This window comes from Panthera leo, chromosome A1, assembly GCF_018350215.1.
Source record: "Panthera leo isolate Ple1 chromosome A1, P.leo_Ple1_pat1.1, whole genome shotgun sequence".
NCBI lineage: Eukaryota > Metazoa > Chordata > Mammalia > Carnivora > Felidae > Panthera > Panthera leo.
The window spans coordinates 92327860-92346625 of record NC_056679.1 but is presented as its reverse complement, the minus strand read 5'-3'; the positions used below and the strand labels follow the sequence as shown (position 1 = coordinate 92346625).

The 18766-nt window shown below is 36.3% G+C and overlaps 1 protein-coding gene across 9 annotated transcripts in view; it reads right to left on the bottom strand.

Annotated features, from left to right (window-relative positions):
- YTHDC2 (YTH domain containing 2) overlaps nucleotides 1-18766 on the bottom strand; it is a 96335-nt gene that overhangs the window by 35702 nt on the left and 41867 nt on the right. For all 9 annotated transcript variants that reach the window (XR_006200901.1, XR_006200900.1, XR_006200902.1 and 6 more), the window contains 6 exons: nucleotides 16580-16706; nucleotides 15123-15328; nucleotides 14583-14778; nucleotides 8090-8199; nucleotides 6083-6375; nucleotides 1385-1562 (listed from right to left, as the gene is read on the bottom strand). Coding sequence is in view for 1 of the 9 variants with exons in the window: in XM_042933278.1 (XP_042789212.1) it covers nucleotides 1385-1562; nucleotides 6083-6375; nucleotides 8090-8199; nucleotides 14583-14778; nucleotides 15123-15328; nucleotides 16580-16706 (1110 nt within the window). In the remaining 8 variants the exon portion in view is untranslated. The remainder of the gene's footprint in view (nucleotides 1-1384; nucleotides 1563-6082; nucleotides 6376-8089; nucleotides 8200-14582; nucleotides 14779-15122; nucleotides 15329-16579; nucleotides 16707-18766) is intronic.

The following is an 18766-nucleotide window of genomic DNA, read 5'->3' as shown; positions in this document are numbered from 1 at the left end:
AAATTCAAGAATGGTAAATAAGCACATAAAAAGATGCTCACCATCATTAGTCATCAGGGAAGTGCAAATTAAAAACAAAATGGGAGATCACTATATACCCACTAGAGTGGCCAATAGTAAAGAGATCACTATTGTCAAGAATATGGAGTAAATGGGACTCTCAATAGATGATGGAAGGCAATAAAAAAAGTACAGCCATTTTGGAAAATGGTGGGGATAGCTTCTTGTAAAGGTAAACGTACACTTAACCATACAACCCAACAATCCTATTCCTGGGTATTTACCCAAGAATAGAAACCATACGTACACACAACGACTTGCCCTCAAATATTATAGCAGCTTTATTCACAACAGCCCAAAAGTGGAAACAATCCAAATGTCCATCAACGGGTGAATGGATAAACATTCTATGAGTATGAGCCAAAGAGTGGAATACGATTCAGCAATAAGAAGTAATAAACTAATAATACACTGAATAATTTGGATGAATTTCAAAAGTGAAATAAGCCAGTCACAAAAAATTACATGCATAGGATTCCATTTACAGCAAATTCCAGAAAAGGCAAAACTCTAGGGACAGAGAGCAGTTCAGTTCAGTGGTTGTCATGATCCAAGGGTGATGGGAATGTTCTGTACCTGGCTGTGATACAGTTACATAATTATATACATTTGTCAAAATTCACTGAATTGTACAGTTTAAAGTGGTGAATTTTACTGTGCGTATCTAAATAAAGGTATTTTAAAATAAAAACCTCAAAACCTAAGAATGCAAATCCACAAAAAAACATTTTATTTTCCTCTTATTTAACAAGAGTGTTTCAGCAGATATTTTCCTCACCAGAACACAACATATAGCTAAATAACCCTAATGAAATACTTACTCAGTACCAACAACAGGAGAAATAAAAGTAACATATTCTAAACATTTGAAATCATTTGTATTACAAATTTTTTAAAAGATACATAGTTCTCAATTCCCTACCAACATCTATCTTCCTAACCCCACCCTGTCTTGTATTTTTTTAATATAACCACTGAATTGGAAAAATCAATAAATAACTGAAAAAAAAAAAAAACTAATTTGAGACCATCTTTTTAACAAAAGGGTTCTAATGATACAGAAAGGAAATAACAGATGGCTGAGTTATGGCATATAACTCGGTAAATGATCAGTTAGTTTTAAAACATCCCAAGATGGTAACAACGAGAAATGTTTGGCAAGCAAGGAAGACTAAAAAATTTACTCAAGTGTTTCAAGTTTACCAGATTCAATTTATATCAAGAACAAAGACCATGATGAGTAACTGAAAAGTAGAACTGTTCTATAATTTTGCTTAAATCTGCAACATTAGATGTGCTAGGGATCAACTTGTGGATACCCTACCTTTCCTGAGGGTGGAGGAGAAGGGCTGGCACAAGGACTCGGGTAACTACTGCTGTCTGTAGATTTCACAGAAGATTGATCTGATCGGTCATCAGTGCTTCGTTTAGGATGTAAAATTCCTCTATCTTTGTACTTCTGAGGTGGGTATAGTGCTGGAGATGGAGATTTCATCAATACTCTTGAGTGAGAAGGAGGAAGCAAAGATCAGTTACATACAAGCTCGTGATTGAAAGCAGATGCCATTTCAAACCAAAGTTTCAGGGGCATTATGATTTATGGAGTAGTATTTAAAAAGGGAATTTCATTCTTCTCTTACATTTTTTTTTAATTTTTATTTTTGAGAGACAGAAAGACAGCACAAGTGGGGTAGGGGCAGAGAGAGACACACACAGAATCCAAAGCAGGTTCCAGGCTCAGAGCTGTCAGCACAGAGCCTGACACGGGGCACGAACTCGCAAACCATAAGATCATGACCTGAGCCGAAGTCAGACACTTAACTGATTGAGCCACCCAGGTGCCCCCTCATACATTTAGAAGTTTAATACCATCAGGGACATTAAGGGACACTTACAAAAAGAGGTAAAAATATATTTATTAGCGATCTACAAAAGTCCTTAACTTAATGTTAACAAATACTCAAAGTAGGATTTCCCTTACAAAATTCCTAGCCTCTTGTATGATGGTTTAGGAAAAGAGGTCTTTAACATTCCTGGCAGTCAGGAATTTTATAATTTTTCTAAAAGTATATGTCTTTGTGGAATAACCAGATATAAAAAAGAAAAGATATTATTGAGTATGTCCTAAAGTCATTCACTAGTAAAGTTCACAGCACCACCTATAAATTATACTTGTCAAAATACTGGATTTAATCAAGCCGTGAGAGCTAACTGCCAGTTTACACAAAATATATATGGTATGGCAACAAATAATGCCAAGAAGAAACAGACAAATCCAGAATGTGGTACACCTCACAGTATCACCACCCCACTTTCTTCAAAAGAGTCAAGAGGACCTGCTCTGGATCACGAGAGACTCAAGACACATGACCCCCTGAGAAATGCATGAGCCATTTTACTGGGACTGATCACTGGAATTCGATTATGTAGGAAAAATTCCTTTATTTTTAAGAGATGCATATTTAAATATGGAAGGGTAAGATGACATGATATGTGGGATTTATTTTAAAATATCTAAACCAGAAGCATTTGGGTGGCTCAGTCAGTGACTTTGGCTCAGGTCATGATCTCACAGCTCGTGAGTTCGAGCCCCACCTTGGGCTCTGTGCTGACAGCTCAGAGCCTGGAGCCTACTTCGGATTCTGTGTCTCCGTCTCTCTCTGTCCCTCCCCTGCTCCTGCTCTGGCTCTCTCTCTCAAAATAAAAATTAAAAAATTTACAAAACTTTAAAAAAATAAATAAAATATATAAACAAACAAAGCAGGAGAGAACAAAGAAAATTTGGTTAGATACGGATATGGAGTTCATTACGGTATATCATTTAGTTTGCTGTGTTAAATAATATTTATAATAAGCGTTTAAAACAAAAAACGATGTGTTCAATAATTCATAAGCTTCCAGAGAGTCTTGTAATTAATAATTACTCTTCCTTCAAGACAAGTTAAAATAGCTTATCCCCACAATTCGCCCCTGCTTCAATCAGTATCTTTAATCCAGGATTATTTCTTTCACAAATGAAATAAAATAGCTAAAGCCTAAAGGTATTAACAAAAGAATATATAAGGAATGCACATCTGAATCATCAACAACTTAAGAAGCATAAAAAACAACCTTTCAGGGGTTTTTTCCTTCATGAATTGATGTCCAATGCATTATCTAAATTCAACCCCTAAAATCCCATCGTTCCCACCCTAGAACCTCAGAGACCTGAAAATTAGGCAAAAGAACTTAATGACGGTAAAACCGGGACTCAAACTCACAAACCATTAAGATCATGACCTGAGCCGGAACGGAGTTGGATGCTTAACCAAATGAGCAACTGAGGCACCCTAAAATGTTTTTATTTGAAGAAATTATGAGGGCGCCTGGGTGGCTCAGTTGGTTGAGCGTCCGATTCTTGATTTTGGCTCAGGTCATGATCTCACAGTTTGTGGGTTCAAGCCCCACATCGGGCTCACGCTGTCAGAAAGAAGCCTGCTTGGGATTCTTTCTCCCTCTCTTTCTCCCCCTCCCCTACTCGTGCTCTCTCTTTCTCAAAACAAATAAACTTAAAAAAAGTTTTTAATTAAAAAAAAATTATGTGGGGCACCTGGGTGGCTCAGTCGGTTAAGCAGCCGACTTCAGCTCAGGTCATGATCTCGCGGACCGTGAGTTCGAGCCCCGCGTCGGGCTCTGTGCTGACAGCTCAGAGTCTGGAGCCTGTTTCAGATTCTGTGTCTCCCTCTCTCTGACCCTCCCCCGTTCATGCTTTGTCTCTCTCTGTCTCAAAAATAAATAAACGTTAAAAAAAAAAATTTTTTTTTAAATTATGTACCATATATCTTGCCAGTGTACAGTGAAAACATGAACTACAGATACTTTTTCTCTAAGAAGTAATCTCACAGGGGCGCCTGGGTGGCGCAGTCGGTTAAGCGTCCGACTTCAGCCAGGTCACGATCTCGCGGTCCGTGAGTTCGAGCCCCGCGTCAGGCTCTGGGCTGATGGCTCGGAGCCTGGAGCCTGTTTCCGATTCTGTGTCTCCCTCTCTCTCTGCCCCTCCCCCGTTCATGCTCTGTCTCTCTCTGTCCCAAAAATAAATAAAAAACGTTGAAAAAAAAAATTAAAAAAAAAAAAAAAAAAAAAAAAAGAAGTAATCTCACAGACTGTAATTTCTCCTTTCAAGTATAAATTTTCCTAAGAGTCCTCATTCTTTTCCCCACCAAATATATCAACTTCAAGGCATTATCTATCAATAACACCAAAAGCCTGAAAGTAGATGAAGTTCTGTATCTCCCCGTTCAACAGGTAAGAATGAAGAGTGCCAAACTACAACTTGTAAGGAAATGAAAATGGTATCACAGGTGAAAAACTGAATTTATAAGACAAACAATATCTGAATTGTAACTAATATTACACTTTATAATTTTAATTGTATTAAATTTCTTTTACTAAATAAGCATGTATTACTTTTATTGAGAAACAAGTAGCCTTTCTCCTAAAAATGTGTGTGCATGTGTGTATGTATGAATATATAGGCACACACGTATATACATCTGTATGTATACACACAGACCCATACATACACAACACACAGAGTCTCTACGAACCTAACATATTTTTATAGATGGGCCTAGGAATAACACTACCACCTAGCAATGTCTATGGAAATCTATTCCCATATTCTAAACCATTTTTCGAGTAAGCTTTTAGATCGATATTTCCAAAAAGTGGGCAGTGTCTAAGAAGAAAATGTGCTTTTCACTCTTCTATCGCTCAGGAGGGCCTACATCAGAGAGAAACATTCAGGAACGCACATGATGAAAAGGTTTTCTTGGCAAACGACTGAATTATTCCTCAAATGCAGTATGTGAAGAACTTGGGAACCAGTACGAATTACTTCTCTGTAATTCAAGTCTGACCTAATGAAGCCTTATGCTTCATTCAAATGTGCAAATCTGACCAAAAGAAAGTACTAACAGCCCCATTCGATCCTTACAAAACAGTAAACATCATGTATCTTTTATGTTTCCACTGTTCTATTTTTCTTTTTAACAATGAAATATTCTTACTACACAGACTTTCTACCAGTACTGCCGAAATTAGCATCACAGGCAAGAATGTCGTGTTCATTATCAATTCTAACAGGGTAAAAAAAATTTTAAACTGATATAAAGAAATTCTGATTCTTATAAAATATAAATTTGATTCTAACAAATGGGTTTTTTTTTACACAACAAATATTTCTGAATCATGGCCAATGATTCATTATTACCACTATTATATCATCATAATATGTTTTTTGATAAATAATTCAATATAAGAACTCTCTTATTAATAATAATCATATAGTAAATAAAAATACCATGTATAATTGCTAAATGTTAGAAAGAAAAGAAGAACCTGGCTAAACTGTAATAGATTTTGCCACTATAGTAAATTTGTTTACTTCTGTATCATATGTCTCTGCTGGATAAAATAAAAACTCTTTGAAGGAAGAGCTCTTGTCTGTTTGGTACACTGCTATCTCTCTTACACCAAGAACAACACACATTCAATGTGTCACTGAGAAAGTGAATGAATAATTGATCTTCTGTAGGAATACTAGTCAGCACTACTGATACCCAGGTAAGACTTGTGAAGAGGCTGTTCTTTTAAATGGCCATAACCCATACTTCTTGCTATAAGACATATGCGAAAGATGTTGCTTGCCATGTATCAACTAAAATACAGAATTTTAATATACTGCTATCTTTTTAACAGACCCTAAATCTGTGAAGTCTTGAAATTAAACATTTTTAGTCTTTCCCAATAAAAAATTTCCTTATTAAATGACTCACAGATACCAGTAGCTTAAAATCCCTCATATTATCTTACTACTTACAAGAACTATGTTTTAAAAGTAAAACACTCTTCGCATTTTATTGTAACCTTTTACGTACACTCTAGGCAATTTTTAAATATTATTAAAACATCTGATTCTATGAGAAATAACTCATTTTCCTGGAGAAAATGTCCCCGTTTTGATAAAATGTTATAAATGTACCTTTCTGCAGTAGCAGACTCATCAGAAAATTCAGTATCTGCGGAAGTTTTCCTGCTATTATTGGACCTCCAAGATGATGCCAAAGGAAGTTCTTCTGAAGACATAGGCCTTGGCCTCTGGCCTATCCCAGACGGCTGCTGTAAACCTGCACACTGTTCCTCAGTGCTTAAAACAGCTATAATTGCTCTTATGGTAGCTTCATCAACTTGAGACCAAGGTTTGGATGGAGCTCTCATTCGGCGTAAAAATAAGCTGTGCCACTTCTGTCTGAGCTGCAGCAATAAACTGGCTGCCTGTAATGAAAGTTCAAACAGGTACAAGCAAAATGTATACCCTACTTGCGAGACACCCATTTACTAGTTAAAGTCTGCAACTGTTTCCAAAGAACACTCTGCAACTTGTAAGGAGTTAATGTATTCTAAGGTATTACATTTTATGTAATTTACTATTAATTTCATTCTCTCTGTTGCCCAAAAGAGATAAAAATTCTTATTTACCATATTGGAGGCACTAGAGACACAAAATCAAATGAAACAGTCCGATGGAAGAGACAGTAAACAATGTGTGGCAGAGTGTGATTAAAACTGGAAATGGTAACAGCATAGTAAATGAAGAAAAATACATTTAGTTCCATTCGTGCTTTAGTGCCTACAGAACATCCGAATGATGATGCCCAGAAGGCAGCTAGATTCACAGAAAGGTTCACAGAAAGGCCTAAGCTAAAAATATAGACAGACTTGGGAGTCATCAGTGCTTAAGTGGTTACTGAATCTACACAGAGAGGTAAGGTCCCTGGAGATTGCACAGAGACATGAAAAGAGCAGAGAAAGGCCCGGAGTAGTGGAGAACATCTAACATTTAAGGCACAGACACATAGAGAAGAGTCAGTGAAAGAACCTAAGAAGGAATGACCTTTGAAGAAAGAAGAATCAGGAAAGATTCATGTCACGGTTAACTTGTGGCAAAGAAGTTGGGACAGGGGTGAGGAGGAAAAATGGGGAAGGGCAGAATTATGAAAGGAAGGGTATGGACAATAAATAGTGCCCAACAGGAGAGAAAGAATGAATTCAAGGACGGCAGGCTGGCTTGGACAATGTGGGGCACATGCTGACCTTGGCAAGTACAGTTTCAGTGAAGGGAATGGCTGGTGAAAAGGGAAGTGAGACAACTGTCGGCTGAAGTGATGAATGAACAGACAGTAAAAAAGTTAAACCTAGCCAGCTGTCAATTACTGACAGCTCAGCCGACCACATCCCCCCAAAAAAGGATATAGAATGATCTTTTAATACTAACAGTTGACAATTAGAAGTGGTTCAATGCTGTAACAATCACACTGCTTCAACTTTTTCTTTGTTGTAGTTTTCAAATTGTCAATTTTTAGCTATTTAACAGATTTTAAAAGCAAAATAATCATGCTGTATCTAGTCCCAGAGTTCAAGTCTAAATGTTTATGTGAAAAATTATTGCAGCAAACTTTCAACATGGCAAAGCAACTTTAAACTCTAATTTAGCCAAATGAAATATAATCTGAAATTATATTACAACATTTCCCTTGTCTTTAAACTGTTTGGTGTAACAGAATATTGATTTAGTGGATTTCACCACTTAATGCACATTCTCCTCCTTTTCTTCCCCCAGTAATATTATTGACCAAAAATGCGCATTTCTGGGGCACCTGGGTGGCTCAGTTGGTTAAGCATCGGACTTCAGCTCAGGTCATGATCTCACAGTTTGTGAGTTTGAGCCCCGTGTCGGGCTCTGTGCTGACAGCTCAGAGCCTGGAGCCTGCTTCAGATTCTGCCACACCAAGGCTTTTCAAATCCTCTATTAAAATAAACCCCATGGGGTATGTCAGAGAATGCATGAGGGCCCTGTGAAAACTGAAAAACAAACTATATTCTCAAGTACTAAGGGCTCAATAGTAAAGATATAATTTTCATCATGTTGTATGTCAGTTCGTACTACCAGAATGAAAGAAACTTACCACACTACTGAAAAGCAACTTACCTCAGGCTCTAGTTTGAAATTGAGCCACTCATCAAGTTTCAAAGCTGCCAAATTAGCAGTGGTTCTGTCCTCCATTTCACTATCACTACTGTCATTAGGAACACCATCCGCTGTTCAAACACATATTGAAAGGCAAAAATTTCACTCTTACCACCATATAGCAAAAGAAGTAAGTAAACACAGATAATGTGTATTTACACAAATGCTCCATACTAAGAGTTTGGGTGTGGAGCTCTTCAAAGCCAGCAGTTCACAAATTAAGTCTCAATACTTACAAAGCGGGGGGCGGGAAGCAAGACATAATCTCTATAATCTCTAATCAAAATGCAACAAAATAAAAAAGACTATAACTTAAAAATCAAAACAAAGAGCACCTGGGTGGCTCAGTCTGTTAAGCATCCAACTCGTGATTTCAGCTCAGGTCATGATTTCATGGTTCATGAGTTCGAGTTCTGCACTGACAGTGCAGAGCCTGTTTAGGATTCTCTCTCTAACTCTACCTCTCTCTCTCTCTCTCTCTCTCTCTCCCCCTCCCTCCCTCCTTCTCAAAATAAATAAATAAACTTTAAAAAAAATCAAAACAAAATCTTTAAATAATAACTGAATAAAGATGAAAACTAAGAATATAATTTAAAAAGGGAAGAAAACAAGAAATGCTCATGTAAATTCATAGGTTTCAATTTAAAAGAAGAAAAGGAGAAACCACACCCATAAATACATCTTAGAAAAACAGTATAAACCCCAAAGGAAAAAAAAATGAAGAAAACAGTGGGGGAAAAAAACTGATATATTAGATAAAACAAAATGGCAGTAGTCAAAACTATAATCCAGTTCCTTGAAAAGATGAGGCACCCCTCTGGTAAGTTTAATAAAGGGAGAAGGAAGCTCAAATCCATATACAAAATCAGAGCTGAGAATAAGATTATAAAAATTAATACAAACTGTTTTAATCTAAGAAGATCCAGTATCCATAAAAAATAATAAATTTGAAACATTCAAAGAAATCTATTCTTTTGTACGAAACAAACTGAAAACAAAAAGAAATTACCAAAACAAAGAACAAGAGGTAGGAAAGCCCAGACTATTTCAGGAAGAAACCAAAGGTGTCCTGAAAGAACACCAAACACAGAAATCCAGTTCATCAAGTCTCTCAAACTTTGAAGAAAACAAACAATGGCCAATTCCTTGCATGAGACAAGTCTGAACTAATCCTAAAACCTGATATAAATAAATAAACAAACATTTCTGAATATTCCCAACACACATACCTCACTAATGAGCAATTTTAAATAAAACGCTAGCAAAATATGAGCAATGCAGTAAGTCCTCCTTAGTCCAAGGAAGGTTTATTCTTATGATAAATATGATAGTCCCATAAGAAAATATATACAGTACAACTAAATTTTGATATGAACAAATGCCCACAAGCTATTTAATAAATTTCAAAATGTGTTTTAAAACTTCAAAAAAAGAGGGGTGCCTGGGTGGCTCAGTTGGCTAAGCGTCCGACTTCAGCTCAGGTCACGATCTCGCGGTCCGTGAGTTTGAGCCCCGCGTCGGGCTCTGTGCTGACCGCTCAGAGCCTGGAGCCTGTTTCGGATTCTGTGTCTCCCTCTTTCTCTGACCCTCCCCTGCTCATGCTCTGTCTCTCTCTGTCTCAAAAATAAATAAACGTTAAAAAAAATTTTTTTTTAAATAAAAAAAATTTAAAAAATAAAACTTCAAAAAAAGAACAATTCTGGAGCAACTGGATGGCTCAGTCAGTGAAGCATCCGACTCTTGATTTTGGCTCAGGTCATCACCTCTCAGTTCATGAGATCAACCCCGTGTCAGGCTCTGCACTGAGAGGACAGAGCCTGCTTGGGATTCTCTCTCTCCCTATCCTTTCCCTCTCTCTCCCCTCCCCTACTCACATGTGCTCCCTCTCAAAATACGTAAGTATTTTTAAAAATTTAAATTTCAAAAGAATTCTTTTTTATTTATTTATTTTTATTTGAGAGAGAGAGAAAGAGAGAGAGGGAGAGCATGCGCAAGTTGGGGAGAGGGTCAGAGGAAGAGAGAGAGAATCTTAAGCAGACTCCATGCTCAACACAGAGCCTGACATGGGGCTCGATCCCATAACCCTGAGATCCTGACCTGAGCCGAAACCAAGAGTCAGACACTCAACCAACTGAGCCACCCAGGTGCCCTTTCTACCTTATTTTAATACAAGTACTTTCATTAAAACAAAAATTACTGTCATCATCAATATCACTTTAGAATTTAAACCTTTAAAATGCAACAAGAAAAAGCAGGCCATTAACATGGTTTTCCCAAGTCATGAAAAAGAAATAAAAGGAATAAATTTTTATAACAAATTAAAAATTACCACTTAAAGGTACTCTAAGTTAATAGAAAGTCAAAAGGATTAGTAAGAGCTTAGTAAAGCAAGAGCAAATACAATATACTCTCCTGGGGGCACCTGTGTGACTCAGTCAGTTAAGTGTCCAACTTCGGCTCAGGTCATGATCTCACAGTTCAAGCCCCATGTTGGGGCTCTGCACTGACAGCCCAGAGCCTGAAGCCTGCTTCAAATTCTGTGTCTCCCTCTCTCTGCCCCTCCCCCTCTCTCTGCCCCTCCCCCTCTCTCACTCTGTCTCTCAAAAATAAACATTAAAAAATAAATTTTAAATATACTCCCCTGTTACATAGTATTCCTTACTAGAAGATCAGCAGGAAAATGACACAAAGAGTAACTCAAGAACAACAACAAAATCTTAAGAATCATCGTAAGAATATATCCAACCTTTGTAAAACTTACCAAAGAAAAGATATTGCTAAATTTAATAAAAGGTGAATAGAAGAATATACTATATTCCTAGAAGTAAACTCTTAATTAAAATCACAAAAGAACTATTGGTTACAGAAAAGATTACAAGATGACTACTGAATATTCATTATTAAAAATAGGAAACATTATAAAAAATAGCTTATAACAGAAAGGCAGAGTTACAGGGAGATCCTTTGCTACCAGACATAAGAACTTACTGAAAAACAAAATTACTAAACAAGATGGCACAACATAAAGGCAAAAATTTAAAGGAACAAAATATATAGAAAGTTTAAAAGTGCCAATGTAAGATGTAATAATGACAAAGATGCCAGGGGCACTTGGCTGTCTCACTTAAAAGATAGGTAACTCTTGGTCTCAGGGTTATGAGTTCAAGCCCCACACTGGATGTAGTGATTACTTAAATAAATATTTAAAAAAAAATAAAGGTGGCAAATGTAATATACAACAATATGCAAGCTTTCAAAAAGAAGATAAAGATTATTTAATAAATGGTACATATGAAGGGAAAGCTGAAAAATATAATAACTGAAATGAAAAATAAATTAAAGGGAATCAACATCAAGTTAGATGATGCAGAACGGATCAGCGATCTGGAAGGCAGGGTAGTAGAAATCACCCAAGCTGAACAGCAAAAACTGAAAAGAATTTCTAAAAATTAGGATAGATTAAAGGGACCTCAAGGAGAGTGTCAAGCATACTAACATTTGCATTATATGAGTCTCAGAAAAGACAGCGGGGAAGTGCAGAAACTTTATTTGAAGAAACAACAGATGAAAACTTCCCTAAACTGGAGAAGGAAACAACATTCAGGTCCAGGAAGCACAAAGAGCTCCAAACAAGATAAACCCAAAGAGGTCCACCAAACATATAATTAAAAGCCCAAAAAGTACAGATAAAGAGAAAAGAATACCTTAAAGGCAGCAAGAGAAAAAAAAAAAAAATGAGTTACACACAATGGAAACTCCATAAGGTTATCCAGCTGATTTTTCAGCAGAAACTTTGGAGACCAGAGGAATGGGCATGATATAGACAAAGTACTGAAAAGAAGAAACTTACAACCAAGAATACTCTACCCAGCAAAATTATCTTTCAGAACTGAAGGAAAGACAAAGTTGCCCAGACAAACAAAAGCTTAAGGAGTTAATGACCACTAAACTGGCCTTACAAGAAATGTTATAGGGATTTATTTAAGCAGAAAAGGAAAGGCTGTGATTAAAAGTAAAAGAATTATGAAAGAAAACAATCTCGCTGCTGAAAGCAAAAATACAGTAAAGGTAGTAGGTCAACAACTTATAAAGCTAGTATGAAGGTTAAAGAGAAGAATAGTAAAACCTACCTACCCTAATTACTTAGAAGATGTACAAAATAAAAAGATATAAAATACAGTGTCAAAAAATAAAATGTAAGGTGAGGGAATAAAAATATATTGCTTTTAGAATGTGTTCAAACTTAACCACCAATTTAAAATGCACTGCTGTATACACAGGTTGTTATAGATGAACCTCATGGTAGCCACAACAAAAAACCTATAATAGATACATAAAAAATAAACAGAACGGAATCCAAATATAACACTAAAGAAAGTCATCAAATCACAAGGGAAGGGAATAAAAGATGAAAGGAACAGAGAAGAACTACAAAAACAACCAGAAAATGATTAACAACTAACATATCTATTGATAATTACTTTAAATGTAAAAGGACTAAATGCTCCAAAGACAGAGGGTGGCCGAATGGATAAAAAACAAGATCCATCAAATATGCTGCCTGTAAGTGACTCACTTCAGACCTAAAGAAAGAGAAGGCCTCAAAGTGAAGGGATGGAAAAAGATATTCCATGCAAATAGAAACTGAAAAGAAAGCTAAAATACCAATAATCGTATCAGGCAAAACAGACTTCAAGACAAAGATTTGAAGAAGAGACAAAGAAGAGCCTTATAAAGGGGTTAATCAAGTAAGAGAATATAACAATTGTAAATATCTAAGCAACCAACACAAAAGCATCGAAACACAGAAAGCAAGTATTACAAGATGTAAAAGGAGAAATTAACAGTCACACACGATAATGGTAGCGGAACACAGCATCCACTTCCAGCAATAGCAAATCATCCAGGCAGAAAACCAATGAGGAAACACTGGTCTCAACACATTAGACTAGGTGGACTTAACAGATATATTCAGAATATTCCATCCAAACACAGCAGAACACACATTCTTTTCAAGTGTACATGAAACATTTTCCAGGATAGGTCGCATGTTAGGCCACAAACCAAGTTTCAATATTTTTAGGAAGAGTTATATCATATCAAACATCCTTTCTGACCACAATGGTACAAAACTAGAAATCAATTACAAGAATAAACTGGAAAAAACACAAACACGTAAAGCCTAAGCAAAAGGCTACCAAACAAACAATGGGCCAATGAAGAAATCAAAAAAGAAAGGAAAAAAAATACCTGAAGACAAATGAAAACAGAAACACAATGCTCTAAAATCTACAGGATGCAGCAAAAGCAGTTCGAAGAGGCAAGTTTACGGAAATATAGGCGCCTAAGTCAAGAAGCAGCAAACATCTCAATCTAACCTTGTACCTAAAGGAACTAGAAAAAGAACGAAGCCCAAAGTTAGTGGAAGGAAAGAAATGATGTAGATCAGAGCAAAAATAAATGAAATAAGAGACTAAAACACAATAGAAAAGATCACTGAAACTAAGAGCTAGTTCTTTCATGAATTGTTTTTAATGTTTTTTTTTTTAATGTTTATTTTTGAGAGAGAGAGACAGAGACAGTGTGAGTAGGGTAGGGGCAGAGAGAGAGGGAGATGCAGAATCTGAAGCAGTCTCCAGGCTCTGAGCTGTCAGCACAGAGCCTGATGCAGGGTTCGAACTCACGGACCGCAAGACGTCAGCTGAAGTCGTATGCTTAACCACCTGCGCCATCCAGGCGCCCCTATGTTTATTTATTTTTGAGAGAGAGAGAGTGAGAGAGCGCAAGTAGGGGAAGGGCAGAGAGAGGAGGACAGAAGATCTGAAGGGGGCTCTGCACTGACAGGCTGAGAGCAGCGAGCCTGATGTGGGGCTCGAACTCACAAATCACGAGATCATGACCTGAGCCAAAGTAAGATGCTTAACCAACTGAGCCACCCAGAGGCCCCCTGCTCCCGCCAGAACATTTTAAACGCATTACGCCACTTTTAAGTGATAGTATATTTTGCAGCCATTAATATAAAAGATTTTTTAAAACTTATATTCTGCATAATGAAAATAACAATGTAAAATAGCTGAAGAAATATGTAAAAATATTAAACATAATTTTAAAATAATATTCAAAAGTGTTTGCATAAGGGAAATGAGATCATGGGTCACTATTAATATTATTTCCTTAAACAATTACCTTTATTTATGTTAAACTGTTATTTAACTTCAAGTGGGAGAGAAAAGTAAACCTATCAAGATTAATCAAAAATGCACAAATCAATACCAAGTTACCTTTAGAAAAATCAATTTTAAGAACTGAGGTATACTTCAGTAGTTTCTAATTAGTCTTACCATATCAAAAGGGAGCTACTACTACATAAATTCTGGTAATTTCAAAATTTATTTGGTCCAGTGAAAAAAATTTCATTGCAGATAGATTTTCATTTCCTTCATAATCCATTTACCTCGAAATGATGAAGGTTCTTGAAGAGCGTTACTTGCCAATCTAGCTGGTCCACAAAATACCAATATAGTGACGGGTGTCACTGCTGAACAACATCGAATATTAGCTATTCTATGGGCCCTGGTCATTTCATCATAAATAAGCCAATCTGTAGGTAGTGCTTGAATCGCTGCAGCCTGACCATTGGCTGGAGGAATCTATTAGAAAAATGGATTGAAGAATTGTTAACTGTATGTCACCTAGTTTACCGGCAATACTTTTAAAATGTAAAAAGTCCCTCAATGAAACAGATGAGGTGTATTAATACTCAAGCAAAAACGAAAGCACGTCCTTGTTCATACAGCTAGTAGTCCTCATTAGCTAACACACTACCTCTTCCAACTCTAAGATTCCATCAAAAATTTGTTCCAATGTTGAATTAGACATAGGTAACTAATTTCTTAAAGCAGGCTGGTATTTGGAGCATTTCTGGTTGATCTTCAACTATGTAAATTAGATCAGTTTGACTTCAAGGCCTAAGACAGCATTAAAAATGTTTTACCTTTTTATACTGAGGCTGACTGAGAACTGAAGTGGGATGAAACCGAACTTTTTTCTCCTTTGGCCCTGTCAGTACTACATTCTCTCTGTCCACATGGACTACATTAGGATACATGCCTGCCACCAATGCAGCTTTAACGACAGCCCAGTTCTCGGAATTTGTGTTAACATCTCGAATGTCACCACCGCCTCGTGCTCTAACAAAACCTAGAAGGAGGAAAAAACCACACCAACTTTTTCTATTGTGCAAAATATACTTTTAAACGTATGCATTTTTTACAAAAATTGTATAGCCCATGTAAGTTTAAGGATATTCAAATTCCACAGCAATTAATAAAATCTCCTCTGGTAAGTTTAAGATACAGATTCAGTGTTCTAATAAAGTTTAGGTTTGTTCACTGGGGATGTGGGACTCTTAAAAAAAATACACACTCTTGCTATAAAGTTCTTCATAAGCTGCGATCAGAAATGTACTAAAATTTAAAAAAAGAAATGCACTAAAGTCACAGCTAAAAATTTAAAAAAATACACACTCTTGCTTTTTATAAAGTTCTTCTTAAGTTGCTGTGAGAAATGTACTAAAATTTAAAAAAAGAAATGTACTAAAGTCACAGCTGAAAATTTTTAAAAAAATACACACTCTTGCTACAAAGTTCTTCATAAGCTTCTATGAGAAATGTACTAAAATTAAAAAAAAGAAATGTACTAAAGTCACAGCTGAAAATCTAAACCACTCTTCTAACTGGTATTAATAACACTGTGGTTATGACAGACAAATTCTGGAGTGAAGTAAATATATTCTTGCTTGAATTTCCAAAGCCCTTCACATTTCCCGATATTTACAACAACTCGAAATCCTTTGGCTTGCTCCTTATATTATTTTACACTTTAGCTAATCTATGAATCCAGGCTCTGGTAGTCTTTGGCTATTTTTTCAATGTACCATGCTACTCAAAAGGAAATTTAAAGATACAATTCTAAATTGACATAGCAATACTGGCATTCTCTTTAAAAAAAAAAAAAAAATTAAGTACCTTCAAGTGATTACTAGTTGTTTTATGTTCCACAAACATGAAGACCAGCATTCAGATCAACCTACTTACATTTTTTAACTTCTATTTCACAGAGCTAAATAATCATTTATTAATAGTGATAAAACAGAGCTACATTATCTACAATGATCTTTGCCAACAAATAGACTACAAATTGCTCACTGCCTACAGTATCAAAAGGTGTTCATAGATTTCTCAGCTACAGGCCTCCACAATATCATTTTTAAATCAACAAACTCTGAGATCACATAGGAGTCTACAACACAGTTCATAAATACAAGATCTACAACAATGTGAAAACATCATAAAAATAATGTAAAATGGCATCAGTTAACACTACAAATACTACGAGGTATAGGTAGGGTACTCTCAGTGGTCTAAATAGGTTCTCTGGGGAAAACATTACCTGATGCTCTAAGCTGACCAAGCAACTGAGTTCTCATACCAATGATTATTTCCATGGTAGCTTGCGAAAGAAAATTCTTTTCGCAAAAGGCTCGCTCCCACCCATCACTTCGTGCTTTCTGCCATGCCTACAAAAACATAAAAATTATAGAACAAGACACATTTACCAAACTCCTTAGTTAGGCAGCAAAGTAACTGAAAACCACTACCTTAACCACTCAAGGTCAATTCTCCTTCTAATTATTTGATAAAATCTAAGACTTCATTAAAAAAAACAAAACTCAGGGCACCTGGGTGACTCAGGTCAGTTATGCGTCCGTCTTCAGTTCAGGTTGTGATTTCACAGTTCGTGGGTTCGAGCTCCACATCAGGCTCTGTGCTGATAGCTTGGAGCCTGAAGCCTGCTTCAGGCTCTGTGTCTCCCTCTCTCTCTGCCTCTCCCTGCCTTGTGCTCTCTCTCTCTCTCTCTCAAAATTAAATAAACATTTATAAATAAACAAACAAAGCTCAAAGATACAGAGAACAGATTGGTAGTTGCCAGAGGTAAGGGAGGAGAGGAAGTGAAATGGATGAAAGGAGTCAAAAGATACAAACTTCCAGTTACAAAATAAATTAAGTCCTGGGAAGGTAACTGTAGTAAAGCATGGTAACTATAGTTAATAACACTGTATTGTATATATGAAAGTTGATAAGAGAGATTTTTTTTTGTCCACTTTTTTTTACTGAGGTATCACTGACATTTAACATTATACTCATTTCAGGTATACAAAATAGTGATCCAATATCCATATATTAATGTGAAATTATCACCACACCACAATAAATCTAGTTAACATACCAGAGAGTATATCTTAAAAGTTATCATCACAAACAGAAAAAAATTTGTAACTATATGCAATGATAGATGTTAACTAGACTTACTGTGGAGATCATTTTGCAATGCATACAATTACAGTATCAATGTGTTTTACACCTAAAACTAATATGTCAATGACGTCTCAATTTTTTTTATTAAAATTTTAAAATTAGGGGGCGCCTGGGTGGCTCAGTCAGTTGAGCGACCGACTTCAGCTCAGGCCATCATCTCGCAGTTTGTGAGTTTGAGCCCCACATCGGGCTCTGTGCTGACAGCTCAGAGCCTGGAGCCTGCCTCAGATTCTATGTCTCCCCCTCTCCCTACCCCTCCCCTGCTCATGCTCTATGTCTCTCAGTCTCTCAATAATAAATAGACATTAAAAAATTAAAAAATAAAATTTTAAAATTAAATATAAAAAAATAAAATCTAAGACTTTATGATCAAATGAAATTTATCATTAATTTATACTCAAATGCTACGAAAGTCACTAAGTTTATAAAATCCCAATGAGAATTACGTATCCCTTAACTTAAATGACCAGCTGTGTAAACATGTTTAACTTTTCATATGTGTTTGCTAATTTTCTTCCACTGAAGTGTGGGAGGTTTTTAACTAAGCCATTATAAACACCACTTATATTTAAGGATTCTGCCACTCCAGTCCTCCAAAAATAAGCTCTATATCAACCTCTTAATCTATCTTTGAATGGGAAGTGGGATTTCTAGAAACCATCTATATGCAGTATAGGAAAACTTCTCTTTGAAAATGACTTTTCTTGCTTTGGAATACAACTGAAAGACCAAAGCAGTAATTTATCCTTTCTGCTCTTGAAGGAGCTGGGGGAAAAGCAAAGAATACATAGGAATTCTACTCCAAATCTGCCTCTAATTATTATCTACTCAACTAATCTACTGTAAGACGTGGTATCTAATAGACTCAATAGCATTGCATTATCCATTGTTCAATAATGCTCACAAAATAGCTTGCCAGTGTTTTCTTTAAACCGTATATAGTGAAAAAATCGTCTATGCCTGGAAAAGAGTCACTTCTGCATAAACAAAATGAAATTTTTTTTAATGTTTATTTTATTTTTGACAGAGAGAGAGAGACAGGGCACAGGCAGGGGAGGGGCAGACAGATAGGGAGACACAGGATCTGAAGCAGTCTCCAGGCTTTGAGCTGTCAGCACAGAGCCCGATGCAGGGCTCAAATTCACGAACAGTGAGATCAACCCTGAGCCGAAGTTGGCACTTAACCAAATGAGCCACCCAGGCGTCCCAACAAAATGAAATTTTTAAAAAATGTATAGTCATAGCCCACATTCAAGAGAAT